Source organism: Polyodon spathula, chromosome 22 (assembly GCF_017654505.1).
Source record: "Polyodon spathula isolate WHYD16114869_AA chromosome 22, ASM1765450v1, whole genome shotgun sequence".
Lineage (NCBI taxonomy): Eukaryota > Metazoa > Chordata > Actinopteri > Acipenseriformes > Polyodontidae > Polyodon > Polyodon spathula.
In genome coordinates this window covers 27821993-27846178 of record NC_054555.1, presented here as the reverse complement: position 1 = coordinate 27846178, position 24186 = coordinate 27821993, and the positions used below count along the sequence as shown (strand labels likewise).

Genomic DNA, 24186 nt, shown 5'->3' with positions numbered 1-24186 from the left:
GGGGGGGGGGGGGGGGGGGGGGGGGGGGGGGGGGGGGGGGGGGGGGGGGGGGGGGTGGGGGGGGGGGGGGGGGAAAAAAAAAAACAAAAAAAAACCTGCAAAATGTGTTTTATTTATTTCCGTTGGACTAACATCAAACCCCCATATTGCAAGATATAAAACAAAAAAACCCAAAACAACTGAAGGTAAAGTATTGTAAAGCATGAAACGGTTCCTAATATATGCAGACACAAAGCATAAAATGGCTCCTGCTTCATCATCCTCTCTCTTTCTAAATTCCATGGGTCTTATTTTCAAAAATAGTTTTTTGTTGTCTTTCGTTAACTCCAACAGTAATGAACAAAACAGAATGCTCAAGAGACCTGCACGCACTTAAATGTTTGACACTAGTTTTGCAAGGTTGTCCAAACAGGAATTAAAGGTGGTCCCAAGCCTGCACCGGTCTGAAGAGCTGAAGGGAACAGTCCCATTCTAATCAGGCTTCAGCTGCCACCATGTCCCGCGCCACCTGAAACGCTGCGATCATGGAGCTCAGCTGGATCTTCTCGCTCGTCCCAGACGCAAGCCTGTGCCTTGGGTAACATACGAGAAACAAGCCCATCAATACATGCTTCGCATTAAAACATCCCACTCACTTGCACTTTATAAAACTTATGGAAAGTGTTTTTTTTTTAAAAATCAAACAGATTTTACACACGGTCCCCCGGGCTGCATGCTCAGTTAACAGTTTAGCACAGCCGTCTAAACTATGACGTGGTCTGGTGATGCTAACTTTCCCCATCAGACTCAGTTGACAAAAAGGAGCAAAAATCAAGCACTACAAAATACAAGCAAGCAACGTCAACTTGTATAGCACCTTCCCACTGGTAACACTGCGTCCCACTTCAAAAAAAATTACAAAATATATAATTCAAAATTATGGAAGAAAATAGGTTCAGCATTGAAATGAATGTTCATCCGAGAGTCCTGTCTGGTGACTGGAACTTTAAATAGGTAACGTAACCCAAACAAAATAAAACAAACAATGATAACAAAACAATAAAAAAATGAAATAAAAACCATAACCAACCCACACCACCAACAAGCTCTAAAAGAAAAAAAACATGTCATTTTGATTCTGATGAGCAGCAACAGGTTCACGTTTATATGAAACATAACTGAGCACAAACAAAACCGAAGAGTGTGTGAAACGAGGGCAGTACAACACAAGCCTTTAACAGTCTGACCACAACACCTCCCCAAGCAGGGCCGCAGGTAACACTTCACACGCAGAGTTAAACGTTGGTACTGGATGCCATTTCAAATTACTGCGACCCATTTAAAAGAAATCTGAATCATCAAACAGCTGCCATGGGGGCATAACAGTACCTCTTAGAAACGAGACCACTGCTCTGCTTCCTGTCCTCTTGGTTTAAAGTCTATACTGAAATACACACAAAACTGCAAGCTTAATGTCACTGAACTAATAATAATAGTAAATAAAAAAAAAACAGTCTAGCAATGAACACAGGTAACACACAGCTCTCTGGTATCATTCAAACAAGTATGAATGACACATCTGCAAGCTTGATCCATCACGGGAGCAGAGCTGTGCTCTGTGCTGGTGGTCGTCTGTAAACCGTGCCATCCCAGAATCTCTTCATGAGCCCGCTGGCCAGCGCAGCCCCGGCGCTGAGGGACGAGCAGCTTGTACAGGCAAATCCTTCTGCTTCCACCCAGCTGTGGCTGAACAATCGCTGTCATAGTGTGTAACTGATGCAAGGGCTGTCTGCAAAGGGGTATTGCGCAGGGGTTAAACTACGAGACACACGGGGCCAGTTGGTGGTTGCGATTTAAGAAGAACTTGGGATACAACCAACAACTAAAACAGGAGAATCAACCTCTAAACCAAAACCTGAACTCAGACAACCGCAGTGCCCTGGTGCACAGCACTTATAATAGCAGCACACAGGTTACTCAAAATGAAGAGATGTGAGTTTCACAATGTGGGGGGAGGAGGCTGGCAGTTAGGAATTGCTCATCTATACCAATCTCTTGATCTTTATCCCCTTGGTGTTTTTTTTTGTTCTATAATTGTATTTTCCCTTACCCAGGACCAGACCACACACTTGCTCCACTTAGCTTGCATTGTTATAAAAGCCGGTAGGAAACGGCGTGCCGCTGAAAGTTGAGAAGATGATCCATTATGTTCAGTAAGCTGCTCCTCCGAGCTAAATGTGCTCCCACTCACTGTGGAGCCACACCTTTTAAACAGTCATGGCATTCTACACACTGAAAAACTTACTCAATATTTGCCATCTTGATGAGTAAATGGATTCGAACTGAAGCTGGGAAATCAACTGTTGAAAAAAAAGAAAAATAAAAATAAAAACACATATTACAAACAATTTTTTTTAGATTTCAATTAGCAACCAGTTAGCAAAGGAATGCCTGTAAAGAACATCAATTTTGGGATATTAAGCAGACCACTTTTCTAAATGCACAATTGTACTGGAACTACAGCATCACAGTTATGGCACACACACATCTTCTATTCTACCCCAAGTAATTTTTAGAATCGTCGAGGCTCTGGAAGCAACAGAAATACACAACACAGCTGTGTAGATAAATGCACCACACAGAGCGTTCCAAACGGCCAGACAGGCTAACAGACTCTTCCAAACAGCCAAGGTGGATCAGGAACATGGAGAGGGCAAAACAATGGGCTTGTCTATTTTTCAAGACATTTGTTTTTTCTTAAATGCAACTGGGACATTTATTTTCTGATATAAAATCTGGGAAAAAATAAATAAGAATTTTGTCTTGATAAAAGGAATGTTGTAAATCTGAAAGAAAGCCACTCATGTTCGCTGCTTATAACCGATGGGAATTTTGATCTAAGACAACCTATGAAGCTAAAATACCTAACAACTTGTACAGCAAGCGCGCCTTCCCACAACGTTACAAAGTTACTCGTTTAAAAAAAAACAAAGGGGGGGGGTGGAAATTCTATTGAGCATCTGAAGAATAAAAGACTGCCGAAGAAATCCTTATTTTGCTAACTTCTACAACGCTGCCCTCTCCAAAGCCACCAGACGGCTCCTCCTACGAGTGGAACAGTATTGTTGTTATGGAAACCACAAAGTGTCTCCACGGAAACCACGCAAGAAAACATCCAGCGTCACCAGGCAGATGGTGTCAAATTCAGGCCTAGGCCTCTACTGGGTATTAGACTGCGGTCTGTTGTAACAAAGCCACTGTGTTAAGATTGCACCCTTGAGATAGGTATCATTTTATTTATTTATTTTATATATATATATATATATATATATATATATATATATATATATATATATATATATATATATATATATATATATATATATATATATATATATATATATACACACACACATACACACACACATATACACACATATATACATACACACATATATATATATATATATATATATATATATATATATATATATATATATATATATATATATATATATATATATATATATATATATATAACACACACACACACACACACAGTTGTCAGAGAACACTAAATACAGAATTGTGCCAGTTAAAACAAACTACAACTAAAAGTACTGAATTCTGAATGTCTGCGTCTGTCTGACTCACCCTTTGACTGTCTTAAAAGTCTCAGGCAATCTTTTGAAATCTGGATTACCTGCTACTTAATTAGCAGTCCCCTCACTGTATAGTAAACAGCTGAGGCACTGCCGGTAACACTGCACTGGTTCCCATTCACCTTCCCTGCAAGGGACTGGACTGGAAAACGCTCTGTCCCAGTCTCTCGATGAGAGCGACGAGGCAGGCTTTTATAAAACACAAAAAGCAAAATGCTTAGGCAGGACAGATGCCTTTGAATGGGATCTACCAAAATACCAGCGGTCTGGAGATCCTGCAAATGAATTAATACATGGAAATCACACGAAACATGACCTATCAAAACGTCTATCTGAATGCTTGGGGATACGCAAGAGTCACACAAGATGAGTAAGAGAGTGCATCTGATGAATATTAAAACCGTCACCTCTGTGCACCAACAGGTGGATCTCTGTCAGCACGTCATGCAACGCCAAGCCCTTCAGTGTTTTCAGCTCCATGATGTCTGCCGGCAAGAGAACGCTAAAGAACTTGGTTTAAACGAGCACGAGCAGATACAGCACACACAGCTGCTGCTTTTCTATAACGGGCTGTAATTATTTAAACCTGGTGGCTAAAAAAATAAACAAAATAGGGACACGTTTACAACAAGGAATGGGAGAGTCAACATTCTATATAGGAGGGGAATAAAAATTACATTATGAACAAAAAATAAGTAAATCAATTCCAGCATGGATTTGATCAAACAGTCCCATCAGATATGCCCGGTTTAGACTGCCGCCCTCACCCCCACACACGACCAAGGCTTGTAAAGGATACTATTGTACGCTGTGGAGAAATCCTGGTTCAGCATCCAGTCCAGAATGTTAGCAATGTCTGCCTTCAGAGGGTGACCTGTGCAGGTGTACACTGTATCCTCACTCACGGTTCCATAAGCCATGCTGGTACTCTGTTTGAGACAACGCAGTTGAAGACATTAATGGTAAACACACTCATAAGCCACGTCCCTAGTGCAACACGTACACTTAGAACGTCGCTGAGAGTGTGGATCTGCATTCAACGTCACGAATTCTAAACAATCAAACCACAACAGAATCTACATAAACAGATTAGATACGTTAATCCCAGCTTCGCTCGCAGGCCTGACAGAGCAGAGTGAGAGAGAAACACTCTCCACTGGATTAGTGGTAGCCACCGAACACACACACACACACACACTGACACACACACAATACTGAACCTGTAAAATGTTGAGTGATCGACGCATGTCACCGTTAGACAGGGTCACAATAGCCTTCATTCCATCTGGGGTTACATCAACACTGTGAAAACAAGTGCATTAGTAACATCCATTCCCTAGCACAAAGTGCTCTGAATCACCAGCATGCACACGTGACCATTAATAACACAACAGTCAAATAATTTGGATGCTCTACAGTGTAGAAAAGGCAGTCCAGGACTAGTGCCAGTCAGGGTCTGTGAAAGCAGAAGTCAAGGTTTCGTACAATACTACACCATGAATTGTGTTTAAAAGGGTCACTGTGCAACCCAGCTCACCTTTCCTGCTCTATAACATATTCCAGCCGGGGTACCATCTGCTCCTGGGTCAGGGGGCCGAACCGGAACCTCGTGCATCGAGACTGCAGTGCAGGAATGATCTTTGACAGGTAGTTACAGATCAAGCAAAACCTGGTATTCTCGGTGAACTTCTCAATCACTGGCAATAGAGAGGGAAGAACATGTAGGAAAAGGGTCTGGGAGAAAGTCCAAACACCAGATGAACAGCACGCACAGACCCCAGTTCAACACTCAGGTTTAACAAACCACATTAGGGACACACCAGCATAAAATACAAGATCTCCGGGAAGCAATTAAACTGTCCACACTAAGCTATAGGGCAGGGGTGGCCTTCCGCTCCTGGTCTTTGTTCCAACCCTGTTCTAAATAGTTTCATTGAACCAATTCAGCCTCCATCCAGACCCTGAAGTAGTTAAACACATAACGTTACCTGTTAAACCTGGAGTGGAATAGCCCTCCAGGACTGCGATTGGACACAGCTACCACAGAGGTTACAATCTCAGCTCCCAAGCCAGCTCCTCAGACCCGCAGTGCACAAGCAGCAAGCTGATGGTTCCACTACATTTCTTACCTCTTCTCAAAGCATTCTGAGCATCCTGGGTCATGGCGTCGGCTTCATCCAGTATAACTAGTTTAAATCCTCGACTGCAAAGGGTAGAGAGCATTCACTTTAGTGAACAGATGGGTATTAAATAATGTGCTTGGCTAGCAGGAAGCCCATCACAATGGAACATGGTGGAGCAGCACTGGCAAGCAGACATATTTTAAAACACAAACGCAAGGAGATGAACCCATTGTTTACTGCAATTAAGAACTTCTAGTCACATGCATGTTGCTTTAGATAAAACTACTAACTGTACCTAAAACAGGAAAGTTACAGTAACACTCCATCTAAATGCACAGGCTATGAAGGGAATCTCATTCACTCTACTGGACAAAGAACTCAACTTTGAGAACAGATCCCCCCAGTCCCGGTCTACATACTTAAAGATGGTCCTGGTGCTGGAGAAGCTGAGGATCGGACCCCGAACAACATCAATACCTCTGTCATCTGATGCATTGAGCTGATGAAATAATACACAGAGAACAACATTAAAACACTTCTCCAGAACACTGCTACAAAACAGGCACAGTTCAAACCTTCATATTTACCTCAAGATTGATGCTGTATTAAATACATTCAGGAACCATTTCAATCTGGCTACACACAAATGATTTCTGTATTTAATTCTTACTCAAAATACGACTTGATTACCTTTTGAAACAACTCTGCCCTTTTCTATTCTGACAGATCGAAGTGAAATAACGTCTCTATACTTCGCAGAGCCGTGCTGATGGGTCTCCTCACACATGGTACAGTGGAGGGCTCCCTGTATCCAGCGGATTGACTCCGTCACTAAATTTCACGCAGCATTACCTCCAGGACCATGGCGTTGAACTCTTTCTCCTTGTAGAGCTGCTTGGCACAAGCCAGGATGGTAGAGGTCTTCCCAGTCCCGGGAGGCCCATAAAACAGGAGATGCGGGAGCCTCTCTTCATTGATAAAGCGCTGAACTAAAAGAATAAAAAGGATTAAAAGAAAGGGTCAGATAAACAGGGATGGTAATAAAGCTCCCAGTTCACAGCAGTTTGATCCATTCCTGGTTTTGCGAGGAGTTTATCGAGACACACCAGAGCTTGTTACACTGTGGCTAATCAAAACTGTAGTAAAACCTGGAATGGGTGAGCCTGCTAAGCAATAGGAGTCTCATTTCCATGCCTGATTAACCTTTAAACAGGCTGTAAAAATAAACAGTTATTCAGATCAGTAGTGTTTGATCTACTCTGTTATCAGTTTCAGATTTATTATTATGAACTTTTCACCTTCCTTCACCACAGAGCTTCTGACACAAACAGTTTTGCATTTTCTGAGAGAAGTGTGCCCTGATCTACCCTCAGGAGCTCGGATAAAACAGACTTCCTTAACTCCCTGTGGTATACTCAGGTATGTGTTGTTAATCTGAATTAACAACGTCATCAAAACCTCTACAATTTACAAATATTACTTGTTCCTAGAATGTCCTGATGCGAGATCAAGTCCTTCAGCGTCTGCGGTCGATATTTTTCCACCCTTAAAAAAATAAAATAAAATAAAATAAATAAATAAATATTTTTTAAAAAAAAAAGTTATTGCACATTTAATCGTTTATGAACTGACAACTAGATTTAAACATAAAAAAGTAACTTGGACTGATTGATTTAAAAAAAAAAAATTTGGAAGATTTAGAAACTATATTAACATAAATTTAGATATTTTATTAAACATCTCACGTAATCAAAGAAACTACCGCAAATGTTTACCGGAAGCCACAACAGTCGTACTGTATTACTTCATGTTATATTTCAAAATGTGACATCGAAATCGAAAACTACAAACGGTGTGTAATTCACAATGTTAACGTAACATTATTAAGCAGGCTTCACTCGACTACACGAAGCAAAATGCGTTAATTCTAATATACAGGGTCATGCAATATGCAAACCAAAGCTGTACACAACGCATTAAACGCGGTCGCTATCAGACTTTACCTTTATTGTACTGTTAAAAATTATCTGATCGTACTGGGAGCTACAACGTGCAACACACCAGCCTATCTGCTCAGTCCACATATCGCAAGTACAGTGCATTTCGTAAATATGTACTACTGTCTTCAATCGCTGGCTTTAAAACCAATATTTGGTTTATTTCTGTATATCTGCCAGCGCGCATGTGTCGTACCTAGAGAAACGCTCCCATTAGTGTAGCGCTCTCTCTCTCTCTGCACATTAACTGGTAATATTGGACTTACCACGGAAGGTTTCTAGACTGCAACTGGCTATTGCAAGTTGAAGCCATTTTATTTTTTTATTTTAAGTGCTTTAAACGCAGCACAAAAGTGAAACAGTCTCCCGGGAAACTGCAGTTGGCGCGCTTTCCCAGTGAAAACGCACACGCCTTCTTTTCTCTGCTGTGCAAACTGCTTGATGGCAGCGCGCTAGCCAATCAAATTTAGTCTGCTAGCAGTGTGGGCGGGGCTGACTCCCGGAGCGTGTTTACAGGTTACTTAGCAACAAGGCCGTTAAGGGGACGTGTGTGCCTGAAACCTCACTGCTTGAATATCACAACTGGCTAGGTAGGGATGGTTTTTAAACTCACTTAAAGAAAACGATAACACTTATGTACACATCACAAACTATTACTTTATCCCAATTTAACAATAACACAGAAGTACTGTAATACAAATGTAAACATGGATTTGCTATTGGCGTCACCGTTAGCAACGCATTGCTAGCCCAGCAATCCAGTACTGGCAGCGGGCTTTCACCCCTGAAATATTGAGAATTACAATCATACATTGTATTGGCACGTACACGATATTTGCGTTCTGTTGAAGGAGTCATCATCCTTGTATTTCTTGTAATAATTGTAGCAACTCAATGGTATTTTGCATGCTCTGTATATTTGCCTCTCTCAATGGTATTTTGCATGCTCTGTATATTTGCCTCTCTCAATGGTATTTTGCATGCTCTGTATATTTGCCTCTCTCTCGTTATCAGTATAAATAATGAGATGTGGAAAGCAGAAGATTACCCCTCCCCCATTTTTCCTTCCTTCACAAGAGGTTTGTAGCTAACAAACAAAACCCATGAATATTTAATGTCTCGCATTCCTATTGGCTATATAGCTCTCAAGTGTGCAGTTTTGAAAGAAACACACTATAGCACACACGCCTTTTCATTTTTATGGTCCGACACGAAGTTCAAGAAAGTTCACAGTTTGCTTTCTTTATTACAATTCCTGTTCCTGTTTCACTTTCTGGTTCATTTTTACCTCGGCTGTATCTTCGGGGTCAAAGACTCACCACCACCACCACCAGCAGCAGCAGCAGCATGTCAGTCAAGAAGAGGGGGTGATTAATAAAAGGAGAGAGGTGTGTGTGTGTGGCCAGTGTCCAGATTCATGTCCCTGAGGTGTCTGCACTCAGATAAGCTTGTTTTCTTATTGGCCCTTTTATTTATTTATTATGGTCAATGAGTAGCTTCTTGGTAACTCTTGTTATATTTAGCTCACACGCTGGCAAGCTGAAAGCAGTGATCTCATTGCACCGAGGGAAGCCTTATTATCTCGCGAGAAGCCTCCCCTCTTCCCTCGCTCGTTGCTGCTGCCGCTGCCTCCGTCGCTGTTGCTGTGCGCTTGATTGACAGGCAACATGTCGGTGTGGCGAGAGAGAGCCGGGATGCAGCTGCTGTCAGAAGATACGGGAGCACCTGCGCACAAAGCATATACCAGCTCTGAATAGAATATTAAAGCACAGGTTCGAGTCTGCCCAATGTGCAATGCAAAACGAAATATATATATATAATATTTAATGGCAGGATACAGAAATCTGCATGGAGGTAACCGGAGGAAGCGCTCCGTTCTATTTTTTTCTCTCGCCTGAATTTCTTTATTATTGTCAGTCCTCAGCAGCATCAGCACCAACCCTACCTGAACTGCTCCGATCAAAGCAGTTGCTGTCTCTGACAAGAGATTAAAAGCGACGATTATAATGGAGTCGTCTTAAAAAAAAAAAAAAAAAAAAAAAAAATATAGTAAAATATATAGTATTTTTTTCTAACCATCATTTTTTTTTTTTTTTTTAATTTGGATCTATTTAAAACAAATTGGGATGTTTTTGTTTGTTCGTGTATTTATTTATTTTTATTAACGCAATTTACAACAACAACAAAAATAAATAAATAAAGGACCATTGGCAAGCAAACTATGGACGAGGAAAACATGACAAAAAGCGAAGAGCAGCATTTGAGTTTGCAAAAAGCCCTGCAGCAGTGCGAACTCGTTCAAAATATGATAGACATTAGCATCTCCAGTTTGGAGGGGTTAAGGACCAAATGTGCCACAACCAACGACTTGACACAAAAAGAGATGCGAACACTAGAGGTAAGCCGACATTAACAAGCCCTTAATCATTTAATATATATATATATATATATATATATATATATATATATATATATATAAGAATAGAATATATCAGCAATGAAACGGGAAAAAGATTCCCCATGTTCAATATATATTATATAGGAAACCTTTTTAATGAGTGTTGTTTCAGACAGATTGTTTTTTGTTTAATGTGTGCGGATTTGTTTGTATATTTGGGGTTGCTTGCAGTGATAAATTCAGTGTGCTGAAGTGAGCCTGCGCGTTCTGCAGGTGGTGGAAAAAAAAAAGGTGGCTCGAGAAGAGAATTGCAAGCCCGCTTTCACTGCCAAGGCCGAGGACTCAAATGTCTCCAGCGTTTCAAACGGCACAGCTAGCGTGTGTTTTTAACGTGTTGTTACGAGATAAGAAACGCAGCAGAGCATTTTCAGTGGTTCGATGTGAATTTACATTTGTAACACCGTTTTTTAAAATAAAAAAAATATATATATGTTACGTAATAAAATACGTGTAATTCAGATACCTTTTCTTTGGCGTAACATATAATGTACGACTTCTTCACTTTAACGCCTGTAAGTGGTGCATTATTTACATACAGCACAACTGTTCATCAGTCGTTTTAGCCACAGATTCCCCAGTGGGGTTGTGATGTAGGCGGGGAATTAAAAAAACAAAGAAAAAAACAAAAAATCCCAACGTATTTTGACAAAGATTCAAACCGAATAAGCGACCGTCTGATTAATTTCAGTAGTTTCAGTCGTGCAGTCTGAGGCAGTTGTTTTAAAAATTCCACTCATCTGTTGTGGGGCGAGCTAAGTTGAAAAGACACTTTATGAAACGCCGAGTCTAGGTGTTTAAAGTTAAAGAACACATTTTGCACAGATCACGAGTACCCTTTTTAGTTGCTATGTCGATTATCTATTGCATGTTCGTTTTATTTCTTAGATGTTATTAATTAAAAAGCACATCACATTCTCTTCATTATAGCGACTGCTGTTTCAGTTTACAGCAAGATGTAGAATTGTTTGCTCATTTTATTAAATATTTTTAAGTTCAGCGAGTAAGAGGAACTGCTAACCGTTTTACAAGTTCAACCTGCTGCACGATTTACATGTGACATGCTTGGTGGTGTTTTGATACACCAGGAGAGCGACACCTAGCGGTTGAAGATTTAAAAACTCACGGAAAATGGGTTTAAAAACAATATTAAGAGCCATATCAAGGTTGGTTTAACACCTGGAATGGATCAAACTGCTATGCAACAGGAGTCTTATTTCCATCACTGGCTACTAGCAGTTTGCATTTTCATTTTAGAAAGAAAAGTGTGTAACACAGTGGTAAAGGCTTTGCGAATATAGCCTGAAATCTTTTAAAGCATGAGCTAAGTTTTTTTACTCCTGTACTGTGCAGTGCAGTGGTAATGCAGTACAGGCATTATTTACTTTTGCTTCAGGTTTCTTTGCTAAGGGTTTGTCTTCCACAGATAGATGATACAAAGTGTGCAGTGGAAAAGCGTGGGAAACTGAAAAGATTAATGTGCCATCATCTTTACAGTGGTTTATTCCTAAATAAACTTATCAGAGTTCTGTCAAGCTGCCTGGACCCAACAACCATACACAAAAGGTTTTACACACTAATCGTCTATCACGGTGAACACTACAACTGACAGGAATTTACCCTGAAAAAAAATCTCCTAGACCCCCTGTAGACATTTCAGATTGGATTTCAGACACTAGCCTATGATTTTATACAGACTTTAACCTATACATTAATGTAGTTCGATGTGAGTTTATTTAACTGTACAGGCTTGCATGCACTCTACACCTTGTGGCAAATCTAAAACATTTTCATCTTACTGATGAACATGAGTCCAGCTTCAAACTAGGAACTTTGGAACCTCTTGGAATGAACATTCTTTTCTGACATAAACATGACATCGTCCACACTATTCCAGGGATAGAAGGAGGTCCTCTACTGTGCTTTTCCACGCTGATCTTGCTGCAGAGAGTAGCAGAAACACGTTTAGCTTCCAGACAGTTTAAAAAATGAAAATATGTTGAGAATCAGGTATCAAGATTTGAATAACAAGCAGGGTGTGTGTGCAACATGTCAGTAATTAAAAACAGCAGGTATTGCAACAATGCAGTTAAACCGGTCAGCCCAGCACACGTGAGCCAGTTTAACTTTTTGCATGTTTGCATTTGTGTGCCATGGAAATGTGCACATTGCATGCACACGCAGCTAGTTCATTGCCACGCAAGTAAGGTGGCCACCTTTGAATGGTGCATTCAGTCATACAAAATGAAGATATGGTCCTGGCATTGCTACACTTGAGTTTAAGTAATGTGGCTGAGGTCTGTGGCACATGGGATCAGTTGCAGTGAGAAGTGTTACTGTATTTTTTAGCACTGCATTCTGACTGCACTTTGTTACAGATTATTCTATTGCTGTGCTGCCCAGTTGTTACTGTAATTGGGTAGGAGGATAGGATGTGTGAAATGCAAAAACAAAAAGGTTAGCGAGCTTGGCCAGGGAAAGGTTACATGCGTGCACTTCAATGCTGCTTGCAAAAGTTTGCAAGCAACGTGTTGGGAGTATTTTTTTCTTGTGGTTGATCTGCATGCTGGGCTTCAGTAATGCCCTAGATAATCCTAAAGCAATCCATATTTTTCAAACTCCAACCTTTGCCGGCCAGATGACGTGCTTTTTAATTTCTTACTCTGAGTACCTCCTGAATAACTCAATCCCAATGTATTAAAATGACAATCTTTTCAATATATTAGGGATTCCAATGAACTGACTCCACCTGAGCTGCTCCACACCAGCCCTCTGTTAAAACCTCTTTCAGTCCTTTTGAGTTCTGAAGATCTCCCAGTGCTTTCGGACAGCACTCCATTAAGAACATGAACTCAATCTCTTTGGTACTCAGGGATTACTGTGTGGTGAAATCTTGAGTCAGATACTATGGAGAGGTGCTGAACTATATGACAAGTCACATGACCAGCTGTGCAGTTAGCTGCCTGTAGGCTGTAAAGGAAACATTTTGATAGCTTCTGTATCCTAGGCTGCCCCTGGGAAATAAAAAAAAAAGACTTATTAAATAATCAGTCTCTGTGTTACTGGTGACTGTGGGGGAAGAGTACAGCTGCAGAGGTCTGTGTGTCGTCTTTAAGACGTCAATCAAAATGCACAGTTACCCAAATGCTGAATCCAGGTAGCGTGCAAACCCAAATGACCAGGTAGAAGATCGTTCTCACCTGTTGGTTCAATGGGAATCCTGCCTCTACCGAGGTGCATGACGGAGGATCACGGAAGCCCGCAAAGCACAGAGAGCTTTCGAAATCCGTAAGCTTTGTTTATATCAGCAGCAGACCCAGATCAAACTGATTTGAACTGGGAAGGTGCCAGAACTTGATCTGTCCATCCCACACTGAGGGTGGGATTTACTAGAGGCAAGTGGGAAAAAATATATGTAGGCAGAACAGAAGGGCTGTGAGTAAATTATTCTGAAATACTGGTTGAGGAAATTGTATAAAAACGTGTTGCACTCAGGTGAGCCTTGATTTGTGTTTAACGCTGTGTTGCAGATTTGCTTGTAGACTGCAGAGTGAGATCCGTTTGCTGTTTGATAGACTCCTGGTACAGATTCAAACATTGCAATAGATGTACGAGCATCCAAACAGGCTTGAGGAGCGGAATTGTTGTGCCGGGTTTTCTATGCATTCCTCCACTGCACTGCGACATCATTTCAAACTCAATAGTACAACAGGAATGAGAATAAGACTCCTATTGCATAGCAGTTTCACCCATTCCAGGTTTTAATACCAGCATTATTAGCCAGTGTATAGGTAACAAAACCGGGACTGGCTCACACTGCTATGCAATGGGAGATTTAGTTCTATCCCTGTACAAGATTCCACCCACTTCTGGTCCTGCAGTCAAATAGCCTGAACAGGAAAGCACAGATTTCAAGTTTTATTAGCAGATTTCAACTGGATATGTTGCTCACTTATACTTGATCAGAAAAAAACCCTCAAATGAGAGTTTTCGCGAGTGAATGCCTTGTTTCTATCAAAGCGGCATGCTGATTTGATTCATCCTCCTCTGTACTGTGCTGTGGCAGTATAAGTGCTTGATTGCTGCCATCTGTTTCTGAGTTACATGCATGCTGATACTGCAAAACACCGGTCGATCAATGCAAACAGATCAATACCGTAGAACTGCTTGTGCAGCCAGATGAGCCCGGGAGGCAAGAGCAGAGCTGGCACTGCCCCAGGCCTGGGGTCTCTGAGTCCAGAGAACGCTCTGTTTGTTTAGTAGGGATTTACCTTCACTTGCTGGAAATTTGTCAGATTAACAGTTTGCACTCTGCGTATCTGATCTGTAAGCTTGCGTAGCCTCTGGCTGAAGGAGACTCTGTGTTTTCTCCCTGGAACCCACACTGTCCTTCCGTGAGCGTGGATTTGCTTGCAGTGTCCGAATGGGATTTCTCTAATTGGAGTGCTGGGTTAGCAATGGAATCAAACGTCTTTCACCTCTGGGATAGACACTCAGGTTCAGTGCACTGGCAGGGATGGACACTTCAGCTGGAGATGCCTGTGCATATGGGAACACTGATTAAAGTTAACGTGATGAAGAAATCACTTCTGTTTGAATTGTACTCGACTGTAATAGAGTAAAAAGCAGAGAGATCGCTCACATTTCTCAGTCAGTTTCTATATGGACTTTGCAACATACAAACCAGAAGAATCAGCTATTGGCTTTCTGTATCCCATGCAGGCAATGTAATGTTGAATCACATGTTAATCTATAAGTTAAAGTCTGTATAAAATCATAGGCTAGTGTCTGAAATCCAATCTGAAATGTCTACAGGGGGTCTAGGAGATTTTTTTTCAGGGTAAATTCCTTGCAGTTGTAGTGTTCACTGTGACAGACGATTAGTGTGTAAAACCTTTTGTGTATGGTTGTTGGGTCCAGGCAGCTTGACAGAACTGTGAAAAGTTTATTTAGGAATAAACCACTGTAAGGATGATGGCACGCTAATCTTTTTAGTTTCTCACGCTTTTCCACTGCACAGTTTGTATTGTCTGTCTGTGGAAGGCAAACCCTTAGCAAAGAAACCTGAAGCAAAAGTAAATAATGCCTGTACTGCATTACCACTGCACTGCACAGTACAGGAGAAAAAGACACATGCAGAATAGACCGTGGTTAACTGTCTTAAGAGCTGGCCTGTGCGTTGGCTCCAGTGGATGATGAAAGGGCAATCTATTAAAAGATATTTTTATTGGACTCTTAAGCTGTAATTGCGTTGAGGGCTCTCAGGAGAGGTTTTTAGAATGTGAGCATAATGTATCATTAATGATGTCCAGAGAGCAGTCCAGATCTTTACTACAGGATCCCCCGAGTGCTGTTGCCTTTCACTTAAACGTTGGTTCCCATGCAAACCGAGTAACTCAAAACTGAATTGCCTTTGCATTAGTGGTGTTCATAATTGTATTACAGTTTAAGGCCGTGCAGCTAAGTTGCTTCCTGTCCCCACGTCATTTTCTGGAACATATTTACAGTGCTGGAATGAAGGATGCTCTAGAACATATTTGCAGTGCTGGAATGAATGAATGCTTCTTTATGCTTGATACATTAGGTGACAGTATCTGCAAAGAAAGTGGGTTTTTTTTGCTGATAATAAAATGGCATAAATAAGAAAACTGCACAAATTGGTTACATGAAACTAGAGTTGCAATCCATAACTAGTTTCCTGTTGGAATGTGGGACTGGCAGTAATCAACAATCGATGCCTTGAGAAAGCCTTAGTGTTCATTCATGTGCATATGATTATACATACAACGTAATGCATACATTTGCATTAGATTCTGCACAAAACTCAACACAGAACAAATACAAGGAGAAGAGCTTTAGACTAGCAACATAAAAGTCCTGGTGATGAATAAGCAATTAACTGCATCTCTACATGAATCATTTCAGAGTTTAGAGGTGGTGCTGTTTGCTTGTGAATTTTATTTTGACAGTAATTGAACAGGGTTCTCCTGGTTGTATGAGTTCAGATTCTTTATAGTCTAATACCAGTATGCAAATTGTTGCAAGTTTAAAATAACTTTACTGACTCCGGTGTGGAAAGGGGGTTCTGAACAAACTGTTCCAGTGCAAGGAAACTCATCTTGTTAAATCCACCATGTTAGAGGGAAGGATCCCATTGACCTTCACAGGGATTTTCAAAACCATCTCCACGATACTTCTCTGTTGGGAAGCAACCCGTTTCTCGTGAGGAACTCCCGCCTCACAACACCGCACTAGCTCTGTCCCATCTCACAGAGGATTAGAACACACTGTCTGCCGTCACATAATGCTCCCAATTCCACAGTGCAAGGCCATCAAAGGTGTTATACTGCTATTGGTTTTGCAGTAACTTTACTGTAAGTTTTATTATGCATGCTTGCAGTGAGTAGATGAGTAGGGGTGCGTTTTAAATCATTACTGTGCATTGCAGGGATGGAAATAAGACTCCCATTGCACAGCGGTTCCTTGTTTTATTAGATAATAAGACACACCTGAGCTTGTTGCCTAAACACTGTGGCTAATCAAGTTCGTAGTAAAACCTGGAATGGGTGAAACTGCTAAGCAAAAGGAGTCTTATTTTTACCCTTGGTTTTGCATGAAGCATGTTAGTGAATGTGGAGCCTGCACATTTGTGAAGAGGTTTACAATTTATTCTAACCTCAGTGGTGTTTTCCCATGGAGCTCTACTGGTGTGCGTTCCACTTACGTATAGGGCTGGAACAATAATCAACTGGATATGATTGATCATTAATGGCGTCTTGCTTTTTATTCCAGTGCAAAACGATTACTACAAGATAGTTGTGTTTCAGACAGGTATCATATTCCTGGCAGCCCTCTAAAGGTCAAAATGTTTTGTGCGCATCTTGTCCTGTAGACAGCCTCCTTGTGCGCTGGATACAGGAAGAGAGAGCTGCATTCTGGCAGAGTTCTTAAATGAGTTCCATGTAATTCAACCAGGAGTTTCATTCAGTCTCCACCCTGTTGTGGGAGAGAGCAGTGGAATGGCTTTATTTTCAAAGCTGGCTTGTGAAAAACAGACCAGGGGATAAAAGACTGTATGTGACAAACTGCCAGATAATTAGTGGGAGTTATAACATGATTTTGAAGGTATTATAGTGGAGATTGTCGTGATCATTGTTTGCCGATAATCGAGAACTTAAAATGCTGTTATTGTCCAACACAATGGATACGGCTGTAGAGCTTGAAGTGGCTGATGGGTTCTTGCTTTCTAATTGTGTCATGATCTTCAGAGCAGATGGATTGTAGCTTTGAGGGTGTTGTTAGGGGACCTGAGAGTTTGTAAAAAGGTTTTTGGGGTGCAGGAATATTGGGATTGTATTAGGAATATTTCTGCTGGACGCGATTCTCCCTGTGGGGGTCTGAGGGTTAGATGCATTGTATCATTGTGATTATTGTGGTGTACTTTTAAGTATAAGGAAGGGTAAGGGTTTGGACTCCTGTGCTCTAGAAAGAAGAGCAAAACTCAGCTGGGTTCCACAGAGCCTGCGTGTCGCTGTTAGCTTCTTTACCAAACAATCTGGAACAATTCACTTTATTTAATCCTTTAAAATGTACCACATGTACTCTGAACTTACTGGCAGTGCAATGAGACGTGGGAACAGCCTCTAGTACAGTCAGAGCTGTATTACAGACCAGTTGTACACGGGGACCGCTTGCCTTCTGAGACCGCTGTAGCGACAAGGGTCACTTCAGAGCACCACTCCAGCGATCATTGTAAGCAGGTTTGAATGTGAATGGAGAAACCCCTGCTCCAGTGGCCGCACTGTGGCCGAGGGAGGTAGTGCAGCTCCGCAAGCATTTAAAAGCGTGACTGTCTGATTGCTGTCGATGTGTCCCTGTGCTGGTTACTGTACTGAAACCTGTGCTTTTACATGCGGTGTATAAATAATGTGCAGCAATTCTAAACCGCTCGTGTTTTCTTCAGAAGTGTTTTGCTGCCCTCTAGTGGCTATCTTGGAGTTGTACTGATTCCTCAAGGCTCCTCCATGTGCAAGCCTAGGACATTTACCACTGTGCTAAGCGTGAAGCGTTTTGTTATTGTAAACTGAAAGAACAAGCTGCTAATGATTAATTTAGCACAGTACTTTGTGAATGTGACTTAATTGCTGTGCATATTATTTTAATTTTATTATTATTATTATTATTATTATTATTATTATTATTATTTAGAGTATCACAAAATGAGCTGTTAAAAACCTGCGTCAAATGATACTACAAAATATCACAGAAAAGTCTCAACGGACGCTGGAAGACAAAGAGTCTGATCCAAGACCTGCAGAAATAATATCTGCACTGCCGCCTAGCTTCTGGCTATATCAGTGATGCATTATTCTTCACATTTCTATATTACTTCATATTTAGAAACACTTTGATAAGTCCCCCCATCCCCCGTCCCCCCAGATTACTCCACTGGGAATACTTTGCTGTCGTTCACAAAAACTGTAGTTGCAGTTTAGAGGTGTTCACTGTAATCTCTGCTGGTGCTCCTCACTAAGCATGCCAATGAGAACCTCGTCGCTTGTTTGTTTCTGTGTTTCAGGGCAAGCTGGTGAAGTATTTCAGCAGGCAGCTCTCCTGCAAGCGGAAGGTCTCCCTACAGGAGCGCAATGCAGAGCTGGAGGGCTTCCCACACCTCACACACTGGTTCCGCATTGTCAACATGCGCAAGGAGGTCACGGAGGTACAGCTAACATGGCTATGCCCTTTACACAACCCTATAGCAGCTGCCCTCGAAAGATAGCTGGGCTGTATAACTGTGAAAATGTAAATGCTGTCCTGCAAGTTTTTTGTTTGTGTTTTTTTTTGTTTTTTGTTTCATAATAGCATCAAGCAGCAGGAATTACGCTTAGATTTGACATGGTTCTGAATAAGAGAAGCACATCACGTGATCCCTAAAGCTGGGGGAGCAGCACGGTTACAAACAGTCTTCCAGAAATGGGGCAATGCAAAGACCTAGTGGCATTCGACAGAGGCGCGATAGATAGGGCAAGGCAAGCAGGCACCTCAGCATCAAGGACAGTGGTGTTGGTCGGCTGGTAGAAGACATCGCTCATCAGAGTGTGTCAGCAATGTGAAAACGAAGGGAAAGTGGCTCCCACGAGAGAGACAGCTGTGTCCACAAACAGTTTGTGACAGACAGGGAGAAAAGACGGTCAGAGAGGCTTGTGGGTCAAGTCTGAAATATGATTGACTGAATGGATTAGCAATCCATTGAAATAGCCTTCCAGCACCTTGTGGAGTCTATACCACATCCCGTCAAGACTGTGATCAGACAGCCTTCCAGCACGTTGTGGGGTGTGTACCACATCCCGTCAATGCTGTGATCAGACAACCTTCCAGTGCCTTGTGGAGTCTGTACTACATCCTGTCAATGCTGTGATCAGAGCCTTCCAGCACCTTGTGGAGTCTGTTTTGTTTAGTGCTGCCGTGTTAGTAACGCACCCCTCTTCTCTCGGTGTGGTTCCAGGAGATTGGTCCAGACGAGCTGACCCTGGAAGCCCTGCTGGAGATGAGTGATGAGCAGGTGTGTGAGACCGTGCAGAAGTACGGAGCCAGCAGTGAGGAGTGCGCTCGCCTCAACGCCTCCCTGTCCTGCCTGAGAAACGTCCATAAAGCAGGTAAGGAATTCGGGTTATTAGTCTGCCAAGCGTGCCGGCTCTCAATTCAACAATACATGTATAGCAATCGGTGTGGCAGGGCAGCTGATGAGTGTGACAGTTTATTTATAAAATGAACAATAAAAACAAAAGTAGGAACATTAATAACATTTGGAATTAGAAAGGACAACTAAAAAGCAGTTCTATTGTATAATAATAGTAATAATAATAATAATAAAAAAAAAAAAACTATGCTAAGTTTGTGAAAATGTGTTTCAGTCTTGCTTTAAAGCAGTAAGAGTCCCAGGTTCTCTTGACGGAATAAGGCAGAGAGTCCCATAGTGTTGGAGCCTTACAAGAAACGACCCTTCCTCCTGTACTGTTTCTATTCACCCTGGGATAACCAGCAGCCTCACCTCCTGGGATCTAAGAGTGCGAATAGGAGTGCATGGGGTCAGCAACTCCTTCGATAACTGGCTGCTAATCCACTGAGGGCTTTATACGTTATATGCAAAGGGTATTCGAAACTGCAAGAGTAAACCAGGCCAAGACAGGGGTTCACGTTTTCTGGTTTTAGTTGGTATACTTGCAGCGGCATTTTTGTCATATCAGCAGTATGTGCCAGAGAGTGTAGAAGAGTAAATGGCAATGGGTAGTTGAATTCAAATTGCACCCGTGGTATTGAAGAGCTCGGGTTTATCAGGTAAGCCTGTGCAGGGTGCGCTCAGGATCGTGGTACAGAAAATTAAAGGGACTGTGCCATTAGCGCATTTCCAGATACAGTGAAAACTGTAAAGTGTGACAGCATTGGGTACACATGGAATTAACTAATTGGTTACGCTATAAGGGTGACACCAGATCATGCGTCACATTTTAACAACAATTATTTATTAGTTCCAAATACCACTTTCCATTCTACAATACAATGCCTCCAGCATTAACAGAGAGAGGCAATTGATAAGAGTACCTGCCCTGGACAGAGCACTCTGATACTACACCGATGGTCCAGGTGCTCTGGAGGTATTGGGAGCTTCTCTGTGTCGCCTTTATCCCTGGTGTTTATACTGATGATCTAGAGGTATTGGGAGCTTCTCTGTGTCTCCTCTATCCCTGGTATTTATACTGATGATCTGGAGGTATTGGGAGCTTCTCTGTGTCGCCTTTATCCCTGGTGTTTATACTGATGATCTGGAGGTATTGAGAGCTTCTCTGTGTCTCCTCTATCCCTGGTATTTATACTGATGATCTGGAGGTATTGGGAGCTTCTCTGTGTCGCCTTTATCCCTGGTGTTTATACTGATGATCTGGAGGTATTGAGAGCTTCTCTGTGTCTCCTCTATCCCTGGTATTTATACTGATGATCTGGAGGTATTGGGAGCTTCTCTGTGTTGCCTCTATCCCTGGTATTTATACTGATGATCTGGAGGTATTGAGAGCTTCTCTGTGTCGCCTCTATCCCTGGTGTTTATACTGATGATCTGGAGGTATTGAGAGCTTCTCTGTGTTGCCTCTATCCCTGGTATTTATACTGATGATCTGGAGGTATTGGGAGCTTCTCTGTGTCGCCTCTATCCCTGGTATTTATACTCTAGTAGGCTCAGAGACTACAGTTTATTTCTGTTATCTTACTAATTATAACAGAAATGAGATATTCAGCTGTTACTCCACTCAAGTGCAACCAACCACTAACTACTCTCTTTTACAAGATCACTGTGGTTAAGAGTGAGAGCTGCTGTGAGTCTCTGCAGTATCTCCTGACTCTGCACATGAAGGAACAGCGAGAGCTGCTGTGAGGCTCTGCAGTATCTCCTGACTCTGCACATGAAAGAACAGAGAGAGCTGCTGTGAGGCTCTGCAGTATCTCCTGACTCTGCACATGAAAGAACAGAGAGAGCTGCTGTGAGGCTCTGCAGTATCTCCTGACTCTGCACATGAAGGAACAGAGAGAGCTACTGTGAGGCTCTGCAGTATCTCCTGACTCTGCACGTGAAGGAACAGTGAGAGCTGCTGTGAGGCTCTGCAGTATCTCCTGACTCTGCACATGAAGGAACAGAGAGAGCTGCTGTGAGGCTCTGCAGTATCTCCTGACTCTGCACATGAAGGAACAGAGAGAGCTGCTGTAAGGCTCTGCATTGTCTCCTGGTCTCCCCAGCTCATGTTAATGGAGTCTCGGGTGACAGCAGTAACGTCACAGTAGAGCTCATCAGGAATTCTGGCTTTACCAGCACATAACAAACCAGATACAATAGCATGCACTCCAGCCCCCTCCAGGATTATTAAAAGGTTGCAATAAAAAGTCCCATTGATCTTAAAACACCCTGGGAAAGGTCACACTCACAGACCACGTGCAACCTTTCTCTTTCGTGTACCGGCATTAGAAGATGCCATGTTGATGTATTACCTGGAGATTCAGCGGAGTGTGTTGTAGTGTCATGTCATTATTTTTTCAGCAGAGGGCAGCAGCGATTCATATATCGCTCAGAGGAACTTGATTCCCCAGCAGCAGTATGTAGAGCAGATACACATCACAGCAGCATGTGTGTACTAGAATTTAATACAAATGTATTTATTAAGAGAATGAAGACATTGTGGTACATATAAGAAATGATCATACCTGCCTTTTCGTGATGCAGCGTATACCCAGCGCATAAGATGTTCTCAACAATCACTTAGAGAATTGGGATAGTAACAGGAAGGTGGCAGTGGTGGGATTTGAGGTTTGTAATATACGCTCCAGATATTTTGGAATGAGTCTGATGCAGTACTTTATTACGACCGGAAGGTGGGGGTGTGGGCCTATACAGTATGCTCAGTTACAGCATATCGGTCTGTTGTACAGTGCATCCTCTCTAAAACCAGCCTGCCATCTACCACACTGCTCAGAAAACAACATTCCTGCCACATACAGAACACTGTGTACCTCTAAACCACCTCCTCCTCTAAAGCAGTGTTTTGGTGTTTTAAGCACCGATGATATGAAGGTCAGATTTTGTCTACCTTGCAGCAACACAGTCAGGACACTGTGCTGAGGATACTGTTTCTGATCCGTTCCACTAGAGGGAGCTCTTTGACAGTAATCCTGGTAATCCTGTTGAGAATTTGCTCAAAAAAGTGCTTTCTAATTATACTGGGAGGTGTGAAGGTAGTTTTAAGGTCTAGTTTTAAGGTTTTTAAGAGTGTTCCACTCTTCCACACTCTCTGCATATATAGAGAGAGATACTGTGGGAGAAAGAGACCCCAGACACACACAGAATGGTTGTAAATGCCATCAAAAAGGAAATAAAAAAGCAATTCAAATGAAGCTTGTTACTCTTTAATTAGCCAGTTCTGTTTGAGACAGAAGAAGTGGGGCATTTCTGGGGCACTGCTAGTTCAGAACCAGCACCCATCCCTCTGCAGAAAGTGCATTGCTTCATTTCAAGCCCTTCAATGTGAAGGGATGGGCGAGGCATTGGGGGTGGCACTGCTTTTGCTCCTGCTGCTAATGACATCTCTCTTCTCAGCTTCACAGACTCTGCGGAGAGACTAGCAACGCGCTCTGCCGCCTTCTCTTTACTGTAGGTGGGACTGTAACTAGGTTAGAGAAAGCAATGCAACGGGTATGCAAAAAAAACTCCTTTGGGTCTTTAAAAAACATAGTGCCATCTTCAGGGAATTGATTAATAAAAGCATGAAGCAAGCAGATGTTGCTTATTATAGGCTGTACCCGTAGGTGTAATCTACACGGGGGGGGGGGCGTCACTTTTTCAACCACTGGGAAATGTCCCCGTCACATTGCAGCAGTACTGAAAGGTGTTTCTAAATGACTTTTTCATATAATCATATAGTCAGTACAGCAGTCTCCACTGGGACCCAGCGGAAACGCTAAACTGAGGCAGGGTTGGCGCGCAGTGCATTGTGGGTGATCTCCAGCAGAGAGGAGAAAGCAGAGCCCCATAGTAAAGAAGGTTTTTTTCTTTTCTTTGTGAAATTTCTCAATTGTGATTCCGTTTCTGATGTCTATGGTCTCAGTTCTATATAAGAATATTTCTATTTGAACATGGGGATCTTACTTGCTGTGAAATACCACCCCCTGTCCTCCGAAGAGGGAGTTCGCGACTGCAAAGAGGCGCCAATCTGATTCAATCAAATTTATTTTTTCTAGAGCCACTCTGTAGCCTTGGCTATCCCCAATAAATGTAACTTTCTTTATTTGCTTTGTGGTGCTTGAATCCCCCCACAGTTAAAGTAGAAAAATCACTGCCCCATTGGTAAGGAGTCTGGCGATAATACTGCTGATTCTAACAAGAGGTGTGGTGATTGAACAGTCCTTTAATAGAGAGCTTGTCCTAACGC

General features: G+C 42.1%; 2 protein-coding genes across 2 annotated transcripts in view; one reads left to right on the top strand and one right to left on the bottom strand.

The window, feature by feature from the left end:
* Nucleotides 1–92: 92 nt before the first annotated feature.
* On the bottom strand, nt 93–8176 carry LOC121296878 (replication factor C subunit 5-like). Its single transcript, XM_041222768.1, has 11 exons — nt 8028–8176; nt 7245–7309; nt 6617–6753; nt 6184–6263; nt 5771–5844; nt 5179–5338; nt 4862–4943; nt 4441–4570; nt 4049–4126; nt 2285–2339; nt 93–572 (listed from the first exon to the last, which is right to left on the bottom strand). Exons 1-11 carry the CDS (start codon nt 8072–8074, stop codon nt 476–478), a joined length of 1005 nt encoding a protein of 334 aa, XP_041078702.1. The 5' UTR covers nt 8075–8176; the 3' UTR covers nt 93–475.
* Nucleotides 8177–9898: 1722 nt separating this feature from the next.
* The window catches only part of LOC121297441 (kinase suppressor of Ras 2-like), a 74421-nt gene continuing 60133 nt past the window's right edge, over nt 9899–24186 (top strand). Inside the window, 3 exon segments of the mRNA XM_041223767.1 lie at nt 9899–10159; nt 18795–18935; nt 19722–19872. Coding sequence (XP_041079701.1) covers nt 9983–10159; nt 18795–18935; nt 19722–19872 — 469 coding nt within the window. The 5' untranslated portion in view covers nt 9899–9982.

Coding starts and splice junctions, on each gene's coding strand:
- LOC121296878 (XM_041222768.1), bottom strand. CDS start 8,074: ATGGCTTCAACTTGCAATAGCCAGTTGCAGTCTAGAAACCTTCCGTG. Junction 4,944..5,178: donor TATGTTATAGAGCAGGAAAG/GTGAGCTGGGTT, acceptor TTGTTTTCACAG/TGTTGATGTAACCCCAGATG. Junction 4,127..4,440: donor TTTCTCCACAGCGTACAATA/GTATCCTTTACA, acceptor TCTTGCCGGCAG/ACATCATGGAGCTGAAAACA.